General features: G+C 32.6%; 7 protein-coding genes across 15 annotated transcripts; 4 read left to right on the forward strand and 3 right to left on the reverse strand.

The window, feature by feature from the left end:
- The first annotated feature begins 401 nt into the window (after positions 1-401).
- On the forward strand, positions 402-1,652 carry LOC138932897 (uncharacterized). Its single transcript, XM_070295189.1, has 3 exons — positions 402-477; positions 658-939; positions 1,285-1,652. The coding sequence occupies exons 1-3, from the start codon at positions 402-404 to the stop codon at positions 1,650-1,652; spliced, it is 726 nt and encodes a 241-aa protein (XP_070151290.1).
- Positions 1,653-2,310: 658 nt separating this feature from the next.
- On the forward strand, positions 2,311-3,413 carry LOC138932783 (uncharacterized). The gene is made up of 3 exons (XM_070294945.1): positions 2,311-2,701; positions 2,853-3,001; positions 3,213-3,413. Exons 1-3 carry the CDS (start codon positions 2,311-2,313, stop codon positions 3,411-3,413), a joined length of 741 nt encoding a protein of 246 aa, XP_070151046.1.
- A 1,921-nt stretch (positions 3,414-5,334) lies between these two features.
- On the forward strand, positions 5,335-7,023 carry LOC138932702 (uncharacterized). Its single transcript, XM_070294794.1, has 5 exons — positions 5,335-5,410; positions 5,729-5,863; positions 6,049-6,135; positions 6,330-6,420; positions 6,626-7,023. The coding sequence occupies exons 1-5, from the start codon at positions 5,335-5,337 to the stop codon at positions 6,936-6,938; spliced, it is 702 nt and encodes a 233-aa protein (XP_070150895.1). The 3' UTR covers positions 6,939-7,023.
- Positions 7,024-7,159: 136 nt separating this feature from the next.
- Positions 7,160-17,165, forward strand: Cln3 (CLN3 lysosomal/endosomal transmembrane protein, battenin). Of its 6 annotated transcripts, XM_070294068.1 has the most exons (9): positions 7,160-7,307; positions 8,748-9,077; positions 9,729-9,871; positions 10,541-10,699; positions 10,880-11,216; positions 11,611-11,760; positions 11,854-11,994; positions 12,196-12,338; positions 17,002-17,165. In XM_070294068.1, exons 2-8 carry the CDS (start codon positions 8,922-8,924, stop codon positions 12,334-12,336), a joined length of 1,227 nt encoding a protein of 408 aa, XP_070150169.1. In that variant the 5' UTR covers positions 7,160-7,307; positions 8,748-8,921; the 3' UTR covers positions 12,337-12,338; positions 17,002-17,165. The 6 variants fall into 6 exon arrangements, with proteins under 6 accessions (XP_070150169.1, XP_070150167.1, XP_070150168.1 ...); XM_070294066.1 differs by lacking the exon at positions 17,002-17,165 and having other exon boundaries at positions 7,161-7,307; positions 12,196-13,515; XM_070294067.1 differs by lacking the exon at positions 17,002-17,165 and having other exon boundaries at positions 7,161-7,268; positions 12,196-13,515.
- On the reverse strand, positions 12,404-13,884 carry LOC138932348 (probable U3 small nucleolar RNA-associated protein 11). Of its 2 annotated transcripts, none has more exons than XM_070294074.1 (2): positions 13,761-13,884; positions 12,404-13,304 (listed from the first exon to the last, which is right to left on the reverse strand). In XM_070294074.1, the coding sequence occupies exon 2, from the start codon at positions 13,265-13,267 to the stop codon at positions 12,506-12,508; it is 762 nt and encodes a 253-aa protein (XP_070150175.1). In that variant the 5' UTR covers positions 13,268-13,304; positions 13,761-13,884; the 3' UTR covers positions 12,404-12,505. The 2 variants fall into 2 exon arrangements, with proteins under 2 accessions (XP_070150175.1, XP_070150174.1); XM_070294073.1 differs by having other exon boundaries at positions 12,410-13,287.
- Positions 14,404-17,229, reverse strand: LOC138932345 (uncharacterized). 3 transcript variants are annotated; one of them, XM_070294063.1, is made up of 4 exons: positions 17,215-17,229; positions 16,896-17,157; positions 15,085-16,332; positions 14,404-14,993 (listed from the first exon to the last, which is right to left on the reverse strand). In XM_070294063.1, exons 1-4 carry the CDS (start codon positions 17,227-17,229, stop codon positions 14,602-14,604), a joined length of 1,917 nt encoding a protein of 638 aa, XP_070150164.1. In that variant the 3' UTR covers positions 14,404-14,601. The 3 variants fall into 3 exon arrangements, with proteins under 3 accessions (XP_070150164.1, XP_070150163.1, XP_070150165.1); XM_070294062.1 differs by having other exon boundaries at positions 16,896-17,229; XM_070294064.1 differs by lacking the exon at positions 17,215-17,229 and having other exon boundaries at positions 17,032-17,115.
- A 448-nt stretch (positions 17,230-17,677) lies between these two features.
- On the reverse strand, positions 17,678-19,509 carry Trm7-32 (tRNA methyltransferase 7-32). The gene is made up of 5 exons (XM_070294072.1): positions 19,275-19,509; positions 19,032-19,101; positions 18,738-18,937; positions 18,259-18,653; positions 17,678-18,127 (listed from the first exon to the last, which is right to left on the reverse strand). Exons 1-5 carry the CDS (start codon positions 19,393-19,395, stop codon positions 17,765-17,767), a joined length of 1,149 nt encoding a protein of 382 aa, XP_070150173.1. The 5' UTR covers positions 19,396-19,509; the 3' UTR covers positions 17,678-17,764.
- Positions 19,510-20,480: the final 971 nt, after the last annotated feature.

The following is a 20,480-nucleotide window of genomic DNA, read 5'->3' on the forward strand; positions in this document are numbered from 1 at the left end:
ACTCTAGTTTTTAATAAACGTTGCATATTTTTAATAACTATTTTTCAATACTAATATAAATTATTTCTTGTAATATTTCTCGAGATTATATCTTTAAAAAGATATTTTTGAAATTTATCTCGAGATGAATATTTTCGTACAATAATTATTTTCAGATTTATTATAAACATCTATCATTTTATTTCGGTTTTTAACAAAATTAAAAATATTTTCGACTGTCTTTTTTGTCGATTAATTTACACCGTAACGATTTATTGAGCGTATCGATTTTATCTTTTATCTCTATGGAAAGTTGATGCATAATTAATGAACTTGATGCTCCTACGGCTTGGTCCAATCTGTGTCCAATTCCAGTCTGCTGTTGGCATCGAAGCGTAAAGGTTGTGTACGATCGTTCAATAATGTTAATTAAATGGATTTGCATGTCCCTTCTCATCCTTGTAATTCAGGATGTTACTGCGGATACTGGCTATATCGGTGAGAAGAATGAAACAATTCTTGCAATTAATATATAAGTATAATATTATTATATTATAATTAAAAATTATAGTATTACATATATATCAAAAAATATCATTATTTAGAAAATTATGCATAAATTTGCATATTATATTGAAACAAAATACGTATCTAACTAAGAATATTATTTTCTTTCAGATGTATCCAAATATGACATGGTGTACTACGATCCGAACACACGGTTGAAATTGAAGGGCGAACTGGAGGACAGTCGCGACCCTGTATCTAGGATTTCTTTCCATGGCGCAGGATGCAATTGCGAAAACTTCACGTGCGGCTGTTGTACTGGTATCAATATAACCGCCTTTAATTTTGATCGTCATGCCTGCACCAATTTCACTTATATCCCTGAAGATTTCGCCATCAAACTTAAATTTATAATAAACGAGAGAGTACTTCTTAACACGGGTGCTATATCTGGTGAGTATGATCGAGTAATTTTAATGTATATATTTTTTAAGGTCTCAACAAATTTATTTCGATAACGAAAATTATTAGAGTCACCTGAATGTTTTTATTTCATAAAACTATGAAGGAATATTTGTTCATCTCGTGAGGTGAAAGGGAATGAAAAGAGTATATTAATGTTACACAACATTTTTGCAAAAATTGTGATGAACAAACTTTCAAATAATTACGTTTAAGTATCTGTTTTAAATAATTGTTTTAAATAATAATTTTCAAATATATTACAATCTTTATTATATTCGTATATAATAATTTTATAATATGACAAATTAAATAATGTAATTTTCATATCTCTAGCTAAAAATCCGCCGCCACTGTGCATGCCTTTCTATCTTCCATTTCTATCCTTCTGTGTGCGTTTCTTCGATGTCTACACATCCGGAAGAAATCTACACGCGTGTATTGATTTCGAGACGCTTGTGGCGAATTGGCCGGTCCTGGTCTTGCACTTTAATTGTGTAAAAATCGGCGCGGATGGGATTTCTTGGGTGAAGCCCGAAGATGTCAGCGTTCTCCAAGCGGCAAAACCGGAAGTGGCAGAATTCAACGGGCCGGAAGTGTATGACGAGGTGAACTTCGAGTCAGATCCTACCGTGCTACCAAGTAATCAGACTTTGAATTCGACGCTCGAAGAGGAAGATAACATCGGTCAATTAAAGCTGTGATATTTGTGTATATAGTTATATATAATTATATGACTTTATTATTATAAACACTCTATATAAATAATTTTATATTTATTGCAATTAACATATTATTATTATTATTTATTGTAATAAAATATGATAAGTGTTTAAATGTATATGTATTTAATTTCATTATAAAATAATGCAATAACATATTGAATTTGCCTTGATATTTTGTGGGACATTCATGGAATGGATATTGTTATCATTTATCTTCATATGGTTAAAATATACTCTCGTTTTAATTATAGACAGTGCCTTCAAGAATTTTGCATAATAGAAATGAATAAAAACGTATCAATTAATTTAATTCTAAATTAATAATTATGTTTATTTGTGATGTTAGATAATTTTCTACATCTTTTATTCTTGTTAAATTTAATCGAAGATATTTGTGACGTTCGGCAATATTTTCTAAGAATCTCTATTACTTCGTTATAACGAGTTCTAGCTGATGACACAAAATGCGAATGAACGACTCGAAGCTACGACCGAGCCTAAATTTCACCGTAAAACGGGGTCAGCAAACGAGTGTTCACTAACCGGCCAGTCAAGTTTCGATCGTCCGGGAAGGAGCACATCTCGAGGAGATGTCGTCTTGCCTCGATTAAACGTCGGGCAAGATCAAGGACACAGGATGAAGCAGACTGCTCGCTGGCTGCTATTGATCGTCGTCCTCGCGACGCGATCGGCTTCGGTGCCGAGGATCGACGGGAACCTTACGACGAAGGGAAAAATTGTCAGCAGCGAGATCGAGGAATTTTCGGTACCGCGGGAAGACTTGAAGCAACTGAAGACGTTGTTGAGACAGGCCTCGAATTCGTCAAACTCGGGAAATGAAACGGTTACCGCTACAAGACAAGGACCGTGTCAGTGTCTCGGTGGCGTTTGCGGATGTTGCTCGAGGATCTTGTACGACAGGTGGAAGCAGAAGGCCTGTGTGAACATTACGTACGATCCCGATGAGTTTAGCTTCACCGCACACATCTTGATGAACGATAGAATCCTTTATACGAGAACTATCTCTGGTAAGTAGTATGTACAGAATGTAGATCCACAAGTTCTATTGACCAACGAAATTTGTATAGACGAATGAAAAAGAGAAGAATCTCTAGACCAGAGATTTTTATACAGACAATATATTTTTTTTTTTTCTAATTCGTTCTTTGTTATATTCAGGAAAGAATCCTAGACCGATGTGCGTTCCTTTTCCAAGGATACCGTTCGTGAGAGCATGCGTCAGATTTTATAATATATATTTCCAAGGCAGAAATATTCATCTGTGTATCAATATGGAGGGAAAATTCGAGGATACAACAGTGTTTAAGGTCAGATTTAAAAATTCCTCTTTGTAAAAAATATTATTGAATATCTACACACACATATTTCTGTAACGCAAACGCAAACAAATTTACATATAAATCTGTTCTCATATAATTGTAAAAAAAATATCATATAATAAATATTTATATAATAAATATAATAAATATTTTATTACACGCGAAACATGATGTGTGTAAAATGCGCCTATTTGTACAGGTGAGTTTAGACTGCCTTAGATTCGGTGCAAATGGACTAGCCCTTTTAAAACCAGAGGACGGAGGCGGTTTGGGTCAAGTAGAAATTTTTCCCGATGACGCTAATGATGATGAAGACGATTACGACGATGAAAACGAGGAAGATGATGAAAATGATGATGACGATGATGAGAATGATGATGATGATGATGATTTATTCTAAAAAGAATTTTTGTAAGAATGGATTATATGTTAATATTATAAATTATATATGCTATGTATATATATTTATTTGTTAATATTCGTAAATAATTGTACATATTTTTTATACAATTTTTATACAATTGCATATTTAAAAAAAAAAAATTTAATTCTGTATTGTTTTTATATCAATTCGTTTATCATTTCGTGTGTAAAAGAATATTAAGGTCATAACAAACATGATTATTTTATGAGATATTTTTATATCACAATCAAATAAGTCATGAAAGGTGTTATATTAAAATAAATTATGAATATCTCGTAAATTTGTTATTGATCTCTCGATGATTTTTATCTTAATGCTTTCATACATAGTACATAGCACACACCCACGTGCACATACATATATCTGTATATAAAAAGATTAAGATAGAGAATATGAGCTAATCCATTTTAAACATTTATCAAAAATATTTTAAAGGCATTACTTTTTTTTTTTTTGACAAAAGATGCGAGACAAATGTTTTTCGCCATTAAGGAGATAAAAAAAAATTTTAATCTCTATTTGATCTTGAGTAATGGAGTAATCAAGATCACGTCAAAGACATGTTGAATTTTTAAAATAGGAAATTTATCAATTTGAGTTAAGATTGTTATTATTATAAAACACACAGTTTTCTTTAATATCGCAAATCTGTCATGAATATATAATACAATACTTTTGCTTCGATATATGCGTATGATGATCAATAATCATAGTGTCGTTCTATTTGCATAATCCAATAAAAAAAATCGGAACTTGGGAGATTCATTGCGAACGCGTCTTATTATTGGTATCCTGAATTTCTTGACCTAAATAATCCGCGCGGATTTCTCACCTAAATACTCCACGTGGACTCGAGAGATCGACTGCCAATAATCATAGTCCATTCGATTCTCGATCCAATAGAAAAGACGGATTTCGTCGTCTCGCGAATCATGTCGCGTGTTGTTGGCGTTCCGAGCTTTCTTCTCGCATCCTTCTCGCATCCTTATTGCATCCTTATTGCATCCATCTGGTGTTATTTTATTTCTAATTCCTCGAGCGAGCACTCCTCCTCGGTCTCCCCAAAACTTGATACTTAGATAAAAACTGAAATTCGATACTTCTTTTCACAACTTTCAGTTATTTAGGTATCGCGATTCGCACCGAAAGTGTGAAACAACATGTTTATTTACGTGTCCACCTGTCATCGACTTTCTTATCGTACAAGTGATTTGTGTCTCAATTTAGTTGAGACTACTCACTCACACAAACTTATTTCATGCATTTTAGTTACTTACGCACGCGTTTATAATGTCGGTGTAGTTCGGAGCGTTTCCTTCAAACTCGATTTATTGAAGACGCATTTAATATATTATTGATATTTTGCGAATTAAAACAATAAACGTCATTTGCATAAGAAGTAAACGTTTACACATTATCTATATGTTTTTAATTCTTGGCTATAAAGTGACGTTATAATTAATATGTAGAGAGGAATTTTAAGAAGAAATTACATTAAAATATGTACAAAAACATCTTTCCTTAAACTCTTGTAATTATTTATTAAACTATTTGTTGTGATTAACAATCATATTTTAAGGTATATTTTTGTTATAACAATTATATGCATTGCTCTTTAGTTCGAATCGCTAGGAATGGATGCTGGATGCACGTAATAGTGAATTTCACTCCCGTACATAATTCAGAATGGACAAAAACGTTCCGGATATTGTCCCATAACATAATAGCTCGTGATTGCATCCTGTACAATGCCAAGTAGAACGCATAAAAGTAGAAAGTGTTTAGTGTGAAACGAAACGTCGCTGCACACACAACTCGATAATAAGCTAATATAATTTCACAAGAGAAGAGACCATATATATTTACTTATACTATCATAAAAATATAATATGTAAATATGAATTCGCGTAGCATTAGTGTTCTTGTTTTGATATGGTTGTATCTTGTTCGCGAAGCCATCGCTATCCGTTCAAGTTAGTGCTAACGATTATTTTCGTCACGTTAAATTTTTATATAATTATATATTTTTATATAATTACATATATATAATATCAGTTAAGAAAGTTTTATATATATCTATCCAAGTAAACAATATTATAATTGGACAAATCGTGATAACTAGAATTTTTAAGGATAAATTAAGATATTATAAAACTTTATAAAAGATATGCTGTTCTATCAGATATTTTTATTAGATACGCCTCTTCCCTTTAAAAAATGTTTTGTATATATTTTATTATGCGAGTTATTAATTTAAATAAGAAACGCTGATGGATGAAAAATTTTATCAGGCATTGCTGTACCCAGAGGATTTCTGATTTATAGAACCATCTCGATTACTCAACGATCTTGCAATTGCTCGATGTCTTTCTCCTGTTCTTGCTGTCAAAGTGTGATGATCCGATATACTAAAGAGAAAAAGGATCGTAAGCTTTGAAATCTTATTGAAATTAAAATTTTGCAATAATTTTCTCGCCAAGTTATAACATTTTTAAGGTAAAAAATTTTTGGCGAGAAAAGAAAGTGTTCTTTATTCTTTTAATTTATGAACACGATGTATATATCTGAAAATAATAAATTAAAAGTTGGATTATTCCTTTCTACATTGCAGTGTGCGTGAATTTTACGTATCAGAGAAACGGATTGAATGTGGATGTCACGTTGAGTTCGGATACAATCAGCACCAGAACAATGACGAGTGAGTGCTTTTCCATATTTTTCTCGCTGTGCAATATTGACGATGAATCTAAAAATCTGCACCGAGATAACATATGAGTTATCCATGCACGTGAAAGAAGCGATGAAGATTTCATAATAACATAGAATCCGAAACAGAAGAACAATTACCACGTTTATAATAGCGATTTTATTTTACGAAAATTTATTTTACAGATTTTAAAGCGTTGCAATTTTGCGTGCACGTTCCCGGTTGCTTGTTCTCGTCTGCGTGTGTCAACATGTTGGAATTGAACCTATTTCCTACGTAAGTGTCTAAACAATTTTTATTAAAGTGACTTCACATATCGGAATTTCTAATATTAATGGGAAGGAATCCAAAATTGAGCTTACAGATTTTTAGTTTAATTTGCAATTCTTAAAATTATTATTATTTTACCAAATCTATCATGTAGCTTGCCTCTGCTTACACATTTATTTCCAACTTACAATATCTAATTGTTTTCTTGTAGATCCATCACGGTTCGCCCTCGCCTGGATATTTATGCCACGAAACAACTTTGGCAGATTAATTACAACTGTATAAATGTGTCAATGGAGCTGCCGATGATGCCGATGTATAACACGACGAGAATGGCAGACGTGACGAACGAGGAAACGTCCACGGCAGGAAATGAAGAAATGGAATTGTCGTCAATGACGGAATCGATGACATCGGGAGAGATGATGATGACTAGGCAAATGTCGGAAGCAAACGGGATGGTAGAAGAATTGAAAGAAATAACTGGAATATCAGAACTTATTTTGAAAGAAACGGTCGATTAATACAAAGTGAATTATAAAAAAAAAGGTTTAATAGAAATTTATCAATTAGATAATCATAATTAAATGACAGTTCCAATCAGTTCGGTGATCGGAGGCTGACTTAAGCGGCCGTACTTATTGCGATTATTCCAAACCTTTACGAGAGAGGTCGAGGAGGAGATATCGTTGCCGATTTTCCTCGAGTGGTCGCGCTTACGTCGATATATGTGCCGTTTTTTCTTTGTCGTTGAAAATTTACACCTATTTCGAAACTAGAACTCGTCGCGGCAACTGTACGATATTGCAACTCTTATCCTTGCTTATCGATTGCGCTATCAAACTTTGACAGCGGTATTCATTATTACAAAATTTTTTGCAATCTTTCAGATTGTAAGTAGACAACATTCCCGAAAATCGATGTTCCGAGAGATTTCGGCTTGATCATTCGTTTGAATGTGCACATTGTTATCTCTGTGATGTTGTGAATTATATATAAGAAATTTTGTGTGTGTGTGTGTGTGTGTGTGATGTGTTTCTCAATAGACTCTTCAAAATTAAGAGATGGATTTTACGTCAGTTTCTTGTCTTGGTTCAAAAACTATATTGTTTATAATTAAGGACAGAATTCTTTTTTTTTTTAAGTAATCTTTTCACAAAATTAGGTATTTGGTAATCGTAAAAAAGCAAATGTTTAATCTTCATTTTATATTTTAAAATCCAAAAGATTCGCATTTAACGCTTAATATGATTGCATTCATTTCATAATAATATCCTTTTCGACAAACAAATAACATTAATTGATGAGATGCGAATATAGATTATATTAGACATTTAAATATGCGTTTTATGAATAACATGCTGAAATTTAACAGAATAATATGGCTAAGAATGGTAAAAATTATAAGTGTCTTCTCCCCACACATACCATATTGTCAGTCTACTTTATTTAAATCGCATTGTACATTCGACTATTGTTCCTAATTGATTAGTAGGTTTTTGTTTCAAAAGATTTAGATTTGTAACATTAAATACTGGCTATTACAAATGAAATTGCATTTAGAGTCAATTTAATTAATAAAACATCTGCTCTGGATTTTGTATCACATTTTTTTCATCATCTCATTCTGACTGATAAACGAAATATCTGTGATATAATTAGACTATAATAATATTACACGTACATAAATATTTTTAAAAATATCTTGACATTGATAATCTGGAATTATAAAAATTATATTAAAATTTTGCAAAGATAATAGCATAATTTTTTGATTGCTGTGTCTTCCGGTTGGAAGATTATTATATTACGCAACTTGGCTCATTTGTTATCGTGAGTAGCTTTTTCAGTAACATTGTATAGCAAATGTTAGCACAAAGAAAACATAAAGATAAATTTAAATTAAAGTTAATACAACTGGATGTAAATTCTATTCCAAATCAATATTAAAATCAATATATCCCCTTGTCATTTGTCATTTTATTTCTATTAAAAAAATAAGCTCTCTAAATTAAATAATACAAAATATATAAATTAAACAAAAATAAAGCTCTCTCATTTATATATTTTTTTTATAAACATATTTTTCAATATATATTGTATTCTAATAATTGCTTAACAATACACGTAGAACGTGCATTGTATCCGCAGATGGCGGAAAATTATTTGTGATGTAAAAGTATGATCCATAAAAAGTATGACTTTGTTCTTCGCGCAATTTGAATTTTTATTCGGACAACGAGTGTACTTCTCTATTTCCTTTTTTTTTTTTTTTTTTTTTTTGAGTAGTATATAAAAGCAGGCTAAACCGATTTAGCATATGTTTCGTTTAGGTTCGAGGTAGAGATGAAGGCAAGAATAGGGGCAGCTAGTTGAACGGCAAGAGGAGAATTAGAATATAGAGAAAGACAGACGAAGCGATAGAAGAGAAAAAAAAAATACATTTTTTTTTTTTTTTTTTGAGACCGATTCTTTTCGAGATAAAAGACAATCCGAGCTACTTACATATGGCCGGGTATACCTTAGACGAGGACGCTATTGCGAAGAAGACACGATTGCGCAATCTCGTGGCCTTCTGGATTCTGGGGCTGTGCAACAATTACGGCTACGCCGTGATGCTCAGCGCGGCCTACGATATCCTCGATATCAAATTCGATGACAAGGTGAGTTTAGTCGATTCTCACACGTTTAAAGTAATGGATAAATTGAGGCTAAAATTGTACAAAATCTTAAATATAAAGATCTTTATTTTAAATCGCCGAATTAAACAATAAAAAAGAGTACGCATTAATTACCCCGCACCTCGATTCTTATTTACCAATTTTCTCACCTAGTATCAATTTATAAATATCCGCGCGTTGAAAATAACACGTAATGTGATCCATCTGGCAATTATTTGATGATCTAATACGAAAAAGATTGTCGCGTAATTTATATGTCATATGACCGGATCTCTCACCGAATGAGAAAAAAGCAGCATGAGAATACTATTGTGTAAGCAGCGTCCTTTTAATGTGTCTAATCGACGCGTTACATAAATCACAAAAGAGCACATAAGAATTAATCTAGTACGATTGAAATATTTGCAAAATGACAGAATTTTTCGGCGTGTATTGTATATTATTTATTGGGAAAAATATAATTATATAGAAACTATATGTAAAATAAAGTAAAATAAAGAAAAAAAAATATACGAGAAAAAAAAAACATGAGATTTGTAAAATTTGTGCCGCTCTATTAAATTTCAATGGAAAAGATTTTCTTATTTTGAATAAGGATATCTGCAAGGAAATTGCTGAACTGTTTTTTCCTAGGATTCTACGCTAAAGACAAATGGCACAAATATGACGAGAATTCGTACGTGCAATACGGTTTCGACCGGTGCCATACTCTTGGCAGATATTCTACCATCGCTAGTGATTAAGATGACGGTGCCATTCCTGCCGTTTCTAGTACAGTTAGTATTTATATATATTTCTCTCTTTTGTTTTAGCCACTACAAAGTAAGCATTGCAAATAAATAATTTTGTTATTATTAGTTTTGATTAATCGGAATGGCAATAGAACTAAAGTCACATAAGTCACTTTCTTTTTCATGAAATCTTTCAATTATTTTTCTTTATTTTCTACGAAGAATTTTCTCACATTAGCTTAATATTTAAAAAAAAAAATAGATTAAATTCTTATCTGAATACACTAACGCGCACACATACACTCAGATATATTTGCAAAAATATCATTAGTTTGTAATTTATGATTTGCACGCTTCATGCGATAACGGGGTAATTAGCGAAATTATAGTTCGGTGAATAAAGATAAGATTCCGAGATTAATTTGTGTGGCGATTAAAAAAAAGATGATCTTTTAATAATATATATAAAATGTATATATTCTTAATAACTGCATTTCAAAATAATATCAAAAGCGATAAAAAATTGTAACAATTGTACAAAGATTATATGGCAAAATATTGTTGCAAAAATTAATTAATGCGTTTTCATCATACTTGTATTGTATAATATGACAGAGAACTGACAACTGGAACCTCGTATAAGATCTTTTCGCGATGTGCAAGCGACAATCATCAGTCAAAATGCTAATCGATTAATCGATTCGTTAATTACAGTGCTCGAGTGGCTATCTGTGTGTTATTTTCCGCTGCAGGATTTCTCATGGTGTCGTTTAGCACTGCTGAATGGCTCGCCATTCTAGGCGTCGTCGTAACATCGCTCTCCTTCGGCTTGGGTGAGGCCACCATGCTCGGTTACAGTAATCAGTTCTCCAAGTAAGTATGTAAATTACTCGCTATTGTTTATACAATATTACAATACGCTAAAATTATAATGTGCGTAAATTCAATATAATATTAATTTTATCTTCCATACCTTTTTATGTTTTGATGTATTTTTATTGATTTCTTAGCTGTCTGATAAATTTAGAATGTACTGATTAAATTTTCTTGCAGAGAGGTGATCTCGACGTGGTCATCGGGAACAGGCGGCGCCGGAGTGATCGGTGCCTTATCTTACGCCAGTCTCACTACGGTATTGTCTATCGAGAACACATTATTGGTCATGTTAATTGCGCCATTTTTGCAAGCGATCACGTTCTGGTGTATCCTCAAACATCCGGCGAATACAGGAATATCAATCACCAAGAACGGTACCGAAAGTCAAGAGCAGATCATCCAGGTCTCCGAGAAGAGCATCAGAGACAAAATCAATTTGATACCTGGCTTGCTGAAATACATGATACCGCTCGGATTGGTTTACCTTTTTGGATATTTCATCAATCAAGGCTTGGTATACAATATTTTGCCACATCCTCGCTAGCTTCAATCGTTAAGAAAACGTATTTGTTTATTTCAATTAAATCTATTTGTATATTTATATTACAAACATCTCTTCTTCTTCCTGTTAGTATTATGTATTATATAAATTATTGTTAAAAGAATACAAGATAAATAAATTCTTTTCTTTCTTATTTTAAAAAAGAAAAGATATACGCAGAGAAATTACATAATGATCGTTTTATAAATTATTATGCGACAATTAATTTTAATTAAGAGAAGAAGGATTGGTTGAAATACAGAACAAATTGTTAAATTCAATTTCTTTTGAACGATTATTAATAGTATTTTTTTAAGATGTATAGTATTGTTGTAGGTGAACATAATATTAATAAATACGTTTACAGTACGAGTTCATCGAATTCAATGACATTTGGTTGAAACCATACGAGCAATACAGGTGGCTCCAAGCAGATTGTCAGATAGGTCTATTTATCTCGAAATCATCGGTGAACATAGTTACGATTGACAAAATTTGGATTATGTCTATGTTGCAGGTAATTATATACTTAAGAGATTGAGCAAAAATACGAATTAATATATTGAGTTGCCGTGAGAAATCCATTTCAAAAACTGATTTTTCTTTTCAGTTCATTAACGTCATAATTCTCCTCTTTGACGCTATTTTCTATTATATACCAAATATATGGATCGTTTTCGCCCTTGTATTGTGGGAGGGTCTAATTGGCGGCGCGACGTATGTGAATACTTTCTACCGAATATCGACTGAGGTAATAAAACTCTTGTAAAAAAAAAAAAAAAAAAAACAATTTTAAAATTATATTAAATAATGTGAATCCAAAAATATAAAAGTTAAGTTCGTTAAATATTTCTAGCGAGAATTTACGTTAAAAAAAAAAAAAAAATATTTTGTCACATTCTCTATCTGGCAATTTATTTTCCACGATTGTGCAAAATTAATTTGATCGCAGATTCCGAAAGCTGATCTTGAGGTCTCTATGGGGATCGTGACGATGGCGGACTCGATTGGAATCGCGCTAGCCGGTTGGTTGTCTATGCCGGTCCACAATGTCATTTGCAAGCTACCGCAACCGAAGCGATTAGGTAGCTAAAGGTATCGCGAATATGCAGTATATTAAAAAATCGACATCAAAGAAACAATAAGAGTTGCGTATCTATAAATCGTCAAATGCAAACTTTCATTGAACAATTCATAATTATACAGCGCTTATATAAAATTATAATACTTTTTATTACAACAAATTCTCTGCAATACACAAGTCATCGTTTTCTTTCGAACTTCCATTTATAAATAGGAGCAGCATCCTTCGAACCAGGTTTCACTAATTTTGGCTTTTTGATCTTTTTATCCTTTAACGCCCTGCGCATTTCCAACTTCTGCTCCACGACTGTCAACTCGCGTTCTCTATGAACCCTCTTTCCGAGTTCTCTGTAAGCCATGTGCTTTTTCTGCTCGATCTTAGTAATAGTTTTGTCATCCAATTCCGGCAACTTCATGTTTTTAATTGTGCTTAGTTTTGGTCGATTGGTACGTCTAGACAAAAGTGCCGGATGTGTGTCCAATTTCTTGGCGAGATCAAAATTCTTCATTTCTGTACTGTCTTCTATGAAGAAAATGTGTTGATTTTGCGTTTCATTGGCAGTGTCAATCATATGCAACTGGCTCTGTAGCTTGTCTATCTTCTTTGCTTCAATATTTCTCTTATACGCTACATATCTGAGATCCTGTGTCTCCATCAACTTTATCTGTTCAGGTGTGTGCTTATCTTCCTTGTCTTTCTCTCTATGAGCGCCATTCACTAATTGAGAGTTAATCATATGAAAGTGGAATTCATCTGGATTTTTGTTTAGCGCGCGTTTCCGGAGAAGCTTGATTGTCGCCTGCTTTTCCTGGAAATCCCTGGCTCTCAAAATGTAGTCTTTCTTTTTCTCTAGCAGCCCGAGATGCTTACGAACTTCGGGCTGGTGACGTTCCCGATGGATTTTCTGGCTCGCCTTCGCGGCTTTTTTCCACGATGACATTTTAACGTTGCTCGCGTAATCTGGAAAAGTGTTTGGACTATATATACATATAACACATTTTTAAAATTCATAATATAGGTATATACTTTACGACAAAACTGTAAGATATATAAGACACTATGAAATATATTGCTGAGAAAGATTCTATTTTTATCTTTAATGTTGTTATTGTTTATTCTGTCATTTAATTTTAAGAAATATCGAATACTGTATTTTTAAGAACTTTATGTGCATACGTTGTGTCAGTTGCGACAAGCCTATAAGTAATTTCAAACAATTACAATCATTATCGTCATTTCTCCATACTAATAAACTTTTAAGTTAAGAATTTAACAATTTTATAGTATTCCTTAAGATGAAAAGTATACTATGTAATTTTGTCGTAGGAGTATGTGTCTATTTAATTAATAAAAGTAAATAAGTATAAATAAATTTGATAGTGGATAGAGTATCGTTAAAAAGTTCTACTTTTATCGTAATAATTATAACTTACTTTTTTATATTCACTGAAGAAAAATCACTATTATTTTCTATCGATGTTAATAACAGATAATCATTACACAACCTCAAATTTAACAGCTGACCAAGCTATACTATTACTACATGTGCTGAATGGCGATCCCAGATCCCAGATAGTAATTCCAGATTCCAGTCCTAGTCGCGCTAAAGGCACATATATATTATCATACGATGGTAATAATTTTTAGTCTCTCTGCTGTTATCTACGTTGCGTAATAGACGATCAGCTGATTATTATTGAATGGATGTATTTCAATATATATTTTGATTAATTCATGTTTTTACTACCTTTATTAATAATTTTAAATAATATAAATCTGAAAAGATATATATGAAATCTGATGTTATATAATGACGTAACTTACATTTACTTTATATATGTGAAAGAAATATATTATAAACAAGAACAATACTTCAAAATATCATTTTTAAAAACAATCATAATGACGATATATATATATATATTTCAAGAATTATAGAGTAATCTATTTTTAATGTAATTTGCGACACAAACACACCACCTTTTATATAATATAATCTTTAATATCAGCATATATGTAACACATATTTGTAACACGTCACTTCGATTTTTAAATGGACATCTCCTTTCAAATATTCTATAGTAAATTATTATAACAAAAAATAAATTAGTAAACTAAATGTCTCGATTATTAAAACAATTTTTTTGGACGCGCCACATGTTTAGTTTTACAATAGATATATTCTCTCATTAAAATATTTCTCTTAATTCATCTATTATACTCGCAGGACAATAATGATATTTTAATCTTTCATTATAAAAAAAAAAGATATAATCATTCGGTTTGCGTAGACTGATGTGCTCGCGCAGGAAGCGGGAGGATCGTGTCGCCTACTGTCAGGGATCCTTGACTGAAAACTTGCACCCCTCTGGACGATGTTGTCGCGTATCTGTTTCGCATCCGGTTGATCGGCTGACGTGCTTTAATCATCTTGTACCATCCCTTCTGACGTTTCGCCAGGGGACTTCGGACGTCCACGGCGATCGAATCTACTCGCGAGGAGGATACTTCGGCGATCTCGCGGGCTCGTTTGTTTGGACGAAGTCGGATGTTGTCGACGCTGCTGACGGCCGATTCCAGGGATGTCGATGTCGACTCCTCGATGTCGATTTTTCGTTGTTGAATTACTTCGGTTGTCGTGACGTTGCTTGCAGAAATACCCAAGCCTGAAATTAATATTAAAAAAAAAATAGATATTTTAAAAAAAATTTCTTTCAAATATATATCAATTTATAAATAATTAGAATTTTTACTGACCGGAGAAACTTTTTAGGGCGTATTTCATAGCTTGCGCGACGGCAGCGAAGAATCCGTTGTTATTTCTATTATCTTTAACGTCTTTCTGCATAGATAATGAAGAAGACGGCACGATCTGTCGACAATCTGTCGTCGAATCCTTCGTGGAATAGCTCTCGACATTCGAGATGCTCATTTCCATCCTCGTAACAGACTTGATGGGCAAATTAACAGCATCGGTAGACTCAACCGAAGACGGCTGATTCGTCGATGCAAGCTGTTCCTGTAACTTCTTCAGACCTGAATCAATTAGAGGTATCAAATTAGTGCTCAATCCTCTCGAATTGTTTTCCATCAACACTGTTATCAGTACCCTGCTGGAGTCTTGCCGACACGGAGCCGACGAGTCTTTGTCGCTTATTTCAGGATTTTGATTCTCCTTTTCCGTGTCCTTCGTGTCGTTTTGCAAGGTTTGCGAATCAATTAGAGAATTTTGCAAAAGTTTTACATAGGAGCTCTTTTTATTCTCCATCTGGCTGTCTTTTGTATTTTCTGTATCTTGCATGATCTTCGTCGTGTCTTTTATATTATTCGTGTCTCCTGGATTTTTCGCGTTTGATGTACTCGAGACTTCGCGAGCATCGTGAAACTTCTCCTCCTCTGTCGATGCGTTCAAGATGACCTCCACGAAGGACTTTATCGAGCCTTTATATTCCGGCACGGTTTCATACTGATCGGAGAATCTCACTTTCTTCACGACATCCGACGTTCTGTCCGACTTTTCGCAAATGATGTCCGATGCCGGCGATTCCAGAATCCCGCCCTCAGGTTCTGTCAGATTCATATCTACCATCTCATTTACAGTTATCTTTTCGGCTTCGTTATTCTTAGTCTCATCTTGTTCCTCCATAATGTTTAGCTTCCTGCCGGAATTACTTTTGGGCAGCTGCTCGTCCTTGTCGGTTCTGAAGGGCGTATCCTCATTCGAGATGCGGGAGAAACTGAAGAATTCAGTCACACCGCAAATATCGCTGTTCTGTGATCCTGGAGTGTTGATCGACGACGAATTCATCTTGGGTGTCTTCAGGCTGAAATATGGCACATAGGATGTCTCGAAAGTGGATTTTTGACTGATGAGCATCGGCGTGCTGGTCTTGCGATAGATCTCGGGTGGCGTGCAAACCTCGTTATCGCCCATAAAACACTGTTTCAGCTTTTGTTCGATGCTTATCGGCGACAGCATATATTGAGACCACCATTTACACTTGCCTAAAGTTTATCCGGAGAAAAAAAGAATCTATATATAATTAAATATAAATATATATAACTATATATAAAGAATATAAATATACAATGATTATATATAGATATAGACAATTCTTTTTCACTTTTTCTAAAAGTAATTGTAAAATTAAAAGAGATGTAATTTTATTATTTACATAAATCTATACACGTGTGTTGTAAATTTATATTTTATATTCTTTAAAATTTAAAAAATTGTAATCTGCTTTTTGTGTGATTTTTTTAACAAACTCCAGGCTTCAAAACAGAAAAAAAATAGCATCATATATTAAAAAAATTTTTTTTTCTGTTAGACTTTTCTATTTATTAAATTGTTATTGAGCATGCAATTTTTTGAAAATATTTAAATATGAAATTTTTATTAATTTCTTTTAATTGATTTATTTTTTATATAACATGGGAGTTGAATGCAAAAAGTGCAAGCAAAAAGTTTCAGTTCAAGACTTTTACAGGCGACTATTTGGCGATTTTCACAGATTTCAAGATTAGATTTTTTAATTCTTGTTATAAGCACGTTTTTCGCGAATTACCGAAGGACTTGAAATCTTCCTTAGATTCGTATAAATCACCGCACAGCTGGCAACGTAACGGCAAATGTTTTTCTACTATGTGATTCAATAATTCCTCATCTCTTAGGTCCAATTTATCAAACTCGCCATGTCGTACCGGCAATATCTCAGAAGCACACAGGCAACAGTTGGCGTTTAAGCCAGGATGCATCTTATCCATATGACGATCGCGACATTTTGTACAGCAGAACGTGTCCTTGCAGAAACGGCAAACTCTGTCCGTCTGACAAATAAAAGAAGGAAATTTTTGGAAATTGATATGGGACGATTCAATAATTACCTTGTCCTTCCACATATTCAGACGCGATCGCCTATTACCGTGACGTTCCGATATTTACTGTTTGATATGATCAACCGTTTGTCAATAATACCGCTCGTGCGATCATAACAATGTAAGCGGACAAGTATATATACTTAAGAAAAAAGTATATACACGTATAAAGTATACGTTTTAAATACATAAGAAAATATGTATGTATAAGTCTAAGTATACATTATAATTTTCACCGACTTGCATGTATATATAATTAAACAAATCAAATTCGGAAATATCTCATTACTAAGTAATTAATTATTTAAGAAATAAGAGAAATTTTTTAAGTTTTATTTAAGTTTAGATAAATTATATTTTTTTTACATCATAAAAAAAATAAAATGAAGAAAATTCATTTGATCGTAAAAATTGAAAATTTATATGTTTTCAATAGATGTTCGATTTTTGAAAATTAGAGAGTCGAGAATAAGCATTCATATTTTTTTAAACGAATTATAAAATTCCTTGTACATCTATTTAATGAATAATACGATACAAAAAAATATATCTGTTTCATTTACTGCATTAAAGTATCATCTATATTTGTAGCTTCCTCGGACATGTACAAGTTTTGTAACGCATTGATTGCTTCCTCTTCTTTATTCTCATCCTCTGCAGTTTTTGCAATTGTATTCAATTCAGTCCTTTTCTTTCTGTCATTTTCTTCTTCGATCGAACTTTCCTTGAATTTTGCTATCCATGACGCATTTTCGTTTTCAATCGCTCTATCGATGTCAGTCTCGTTAAAATCGGTATCATGATCGAAAACAAGAGCGCTGCTTCCAGCTCCTCTATTTTCTAACAAAGATAACGCCTCAGCGTAAGGCGGTGCTATCGGGGTTTGCACTGGCTCATGGTACTTGTATTTCTTTCCTCTGTACTGAAAACATTTTTAAATAATGATCAAATCAAGATATAACAAAATATATAAACAAAACACAAAAAATAAGATTGTTGTTAGAAAATTCTATGATTCATAATCAAATAAAAATATAATAATATTACACTCACATCTAATGGATAGCTCATGTCAGAATCAGGTTGACTAAGATCTCCGCATACAACAAATGGAACAATGATCCTATTGACTCCTGTCAACTCTTCAAAATTGCATGGCTCATGTGTCAGTAAAGGATTTAGCATGTGCGGTTTATAGCCTTCTGGTGGAGAATAGTCTTTACAAACTACAAACGCCTCGATACTCGAATTGCGAGAACTACTGGGTTTCGTGCAATACACGTAAGGGAAAAATATCCTCAATTGAGCGTACAAGAACGACACATCTTTGGCACGAAAAATTTTTGCCACGAATGTTCCACCAGATTTTAAGATGTGTGTAGTTATGTTCAGAGCAGCTAATAGAAGCTGCGATTGAATGAATATATCCATATCATGTAAACCAGTCACTGGAATAAATAAAATTCATTAATCATTTCAGATAAATTAATTTAGATTTTACCAAAAAATGAGAAATGATGTAAGGCACATACCATCAGGTGCTCCGTCACATACTACCAGATCTGCTTGAGTGTTATCGAAATGCGCAATAATCTGCTGCGCGGTATTGGTATTGGTAATGTCACCTTGTAATTGAATAACTCCTTCCAAGGGTGCCATTGCCTGCAGATCGACCGCTACAATTTTTGGAGGAGACGCATCGCCTTTTTCTAAAGCCTTCTTGTAATTCTCGCTATATCAAAAAAATTAATATATAATTATTTATAATTTTTACATATATATTTAAGGAACATATTTGTATTACATCTTTTCCAAAATTTACTTACTTTAGCTTGCGAGCTAAGACCTGGCTCCAGCTTCCAGGTGCAGCACATAGATCCACCGCTTTGGATACTCCTGAAAGAGAATAAAAAGCAATGGTCTTGTTAACAATACATATATTTTCTTTATTATTATAGTCGTTCTAAAATAATTTTTCCTTTTTCTTTTCCATTTTTTTAAATATTTTTTTTCTCAAGAAGTATAATAAAATATGTAATTGAAAAGGAAAATAGATTTTTTATACGAACCATCGAAAATGTGACATTCGGTATCGATTTGGAGTAGCTTGAAAGCACTTCGGGCTCGCCATCCTTCTTCTTTCGCCTTTCTATAATATATATCACGCTTATCCTTCGATGTTTTCCCCATCGTTCTGATGATATTTCGATAGAAATCAAGATTTTTGCTGTTTGCCTAAATAGCTGTTTGACAATTAATTATTACAGGTTAGGCTTCGCATATTATTCCAACTGATTCCATCAAACGACGATAGACGACAGCCTATAAATACGGTTTAAATCTTTGCTAAATGGGTTTAAATCTCTGCTAAATAAGGTTCGAATCTTCGCTAAGTGGGTTTGAATCTCTGCTTCTTCCTCTTCGATTTATTGCATTCGGTTTATGTGTTTATGTTATATTAATTTTATTATTTTTAATACAGACGTTAATTAATAAAGTATCACGATAATATACAATAATAAATCGTAAATTAAATTAAATTTATTGAATGTGCGTCGATGATTTTATGTAATTTGCGTGTTATAAAGTATGTGCAGCTTTGAACAATGTTAGAAATTCATAATAAGTAGTTTCTCGCCGTTCAATTATTTTACTTCCATTAATATGCCGATTTCTAATTGATATTTTTGTTATCAGCAGCTCGTCGGTCCTTGGCATATGGCGTACATTTTATATAACAGATAACATGAAAACAATTATAAAGATTTTTAATTAATTTAATTAAATCTTTATCTTGCTTTGACGTCACGGTAAATTATCTATATAAATTTTTTTAATCTTATCGGAAATGTTTATAGATCAAACTAACAAACTCCCTATATCGAGTCATTATCAGGATTTGTAGATACTTAGTCACAAAATATTCTGAACGTTAATATTTATATTTATCCGGTTTTACAACGCGATACATTTAAATTCTACGGTAATATTTTACAAAGATAAGTTAAAAATAGACTTAGAAGAAAATTTTATAAATAGAAGAATAATTATCTTTAAACTGCAACGAATAACTATGCATACACGATATTGTATTGTTTACAAATGAAAAAATATCTTGCTTTTGAAAATGAAGATCAAGCTTCTTCGAAATATAGCTTTTTAAAAACACACAGTGCATATATATTTATTTTATTAAATATTATAATGTGTGCGTCAGAAAATGATTGTGTCTTTTATCATACTTTTTTATAGATTACCTTCAAAACGTTGTAATA

Source organism: Polyergus mexicanus, unplaced genomic scaffold (assembly GCF_030449975.1).
Source record: "Polyergus mexicanus isolate NDT 795.1 unplaced genomic scaffold, iyPolMexi1.0 SCAF_4, whole genome shotgun sequence".
NCBI lineage: Eukaryota > Metazoa > Arthropoda > Insecta > Hymenoptera > Formicidae > Polyergus > Polyergus mexicanus.

What these genes read in the sequence shown, in the direction of transcription:
- Trm7-32 (XM_070294072.1), bottom strand. Translation starts at nt 19,395, where the DNA reads ATGGGGAAAACATCGAAGGATAAGCGTGATATATATTATAGAAAGGCG. An exon ending in GTCTTAGCTCGCAAGCTAAA is followed by an intron (nt 18,938 to 19,031) that starts GTAAGTAAATTT and finishes TTTTTGATATAG; the next exon opens with CGAGAATTACAAGAAGGCTT. An exon ending in ACATGAGCTATCCATTAGAT is followed by an intron (nt 18,128 to 18,258) that starts GTGAGTGTAATA and finishes AAATGTTTTCAG; the next exon opens with TACAGAGGAAAGAAATACAA.
- Cln3 (XM_070294068.1), top strand. Translation starts at nt 8,922, where the DNA reads ATGGCCGGGTATACCTTAGACGAGGACGCTATTGCGAAGAAGACACGA. An exon ending in GGATTATGTCTATGTTGCAG is followed by an intron (nt 11,761 to 11,853) that starts GTAATTATATAC and finishes TTTTCTTTTCAG; the next exon opens with TTCATTAACGTCATAATTCT. An exon ending in TCTACCGAATATCGACTGAG is followed by an intron (nt 11,995 to 12,195) that starts GTAATAAAACTC and finishes ATTTGATCGCAG; the next exon opens with ATTCCGAAAGCTGATCTTGA.
- LOC138932345 (XM_070294062.1), bottom strand. Translation starts at nt 17,229, where the DNA reads ATGTGGAAGGACAAGGTAATTATTGAATCGTCCCATATCAATTTCCAA. An exon ending in GGAAGATTTCAAGTCCTTCG is followed by an intron (nt 16,333 to 16,895) that starts GTAATTCGCGAA and finishes GATAAACTTTAG; the next exon opens with GCAAGTGTAAATGGTGGTCT. An exon ending in CGCCCTAAAAAGTTTCTCCG is followed by an intron (nt 14,994 to 15,084) that starts GTCAGTAAAAAT and finishes TATTAATTTCAG; the next exon opens with GCTTGGGTATTTCTGCAAGC.
- LOC138932348 (XM_070294074.1), bottom strand. Translation starts at nt 13,267, where the DNA reads ATGTCATCGTGGAAAAAAGCCGCGAAGGCGAGCCAGAAAATCCATCGG.
- LOC138932783 (XM_070294945.1), top strand. Translation starts at nt 2,311, where the DNA reads ATGAAGCAGACTGCTCGCTGGCTGCTATTGATCGTCGTCCTCGCGACG. An exon ending in TTATACGAGAACTATCTCTG is followed by an intron (nt 2,702 to 2,852) that starts GTAAGTAGTATG and finishes TGTTATATTCAG; the next exon opens with GAAAGAATCCTAGACCGATG. An exon ending in AGGATACAACAGTGTTTAAG is followed by an intron (nt 3,002 to 3,212) that starts GTCAGATTTAAA and finishes CTATTTGTACAG; the next exon opens with GTGAGTTTAGACTGCCTTAG.
- LOC138932702 (XM_070294794.1), top strand. Translation starts at nt 5,335, where the DNA reads ATGAATTCGCGTAGCATTAGTGTTCTTGTTTTGATATGGTTGTATCTT. An exon ending in TACTAAAGAGAAAAAGGATC is followed by an intron (nt 5,864 to 6,048) that starts GTAAGCTTTGAA and finishes TCTACATTGCAG; the next exon opens with TGTGCGTGAATTTTACGTAT. An exon ending in GAATTGAACCTATTTCCTAC is followed by an intron (nt 6,421 to 6,625) that starts GTAAGTGTCTAA and finishes GTTTTCTTGTAG; the next exon opens with ATCCATCACGGTTCGCCCTC.
- LOC138932897 (XM_070295189.1), top strand. Translation starts at nt 402, where the DNA reads ATGTTAATTAAATGGATTTGCATGTCCCTTCTCATCCTTGTAATTCAG. An exon ending in TGCGGATACTGGCTATATCG is followed by an intron (nt 478 to 657) that starts GTGAGAAGAATG and finishes ATTTTCTTTCAG; the next exon opens with ATGTATCCAAATATGACATG. An exon ending in TAACACGGGTGCTATATCTG is followed by an intron (nt 940 to 1,284) that starts GTGAGTATGATC and finishes TCATATCTCTAG; the next exon opens with CTAAAAATCCGCCGCCACTG.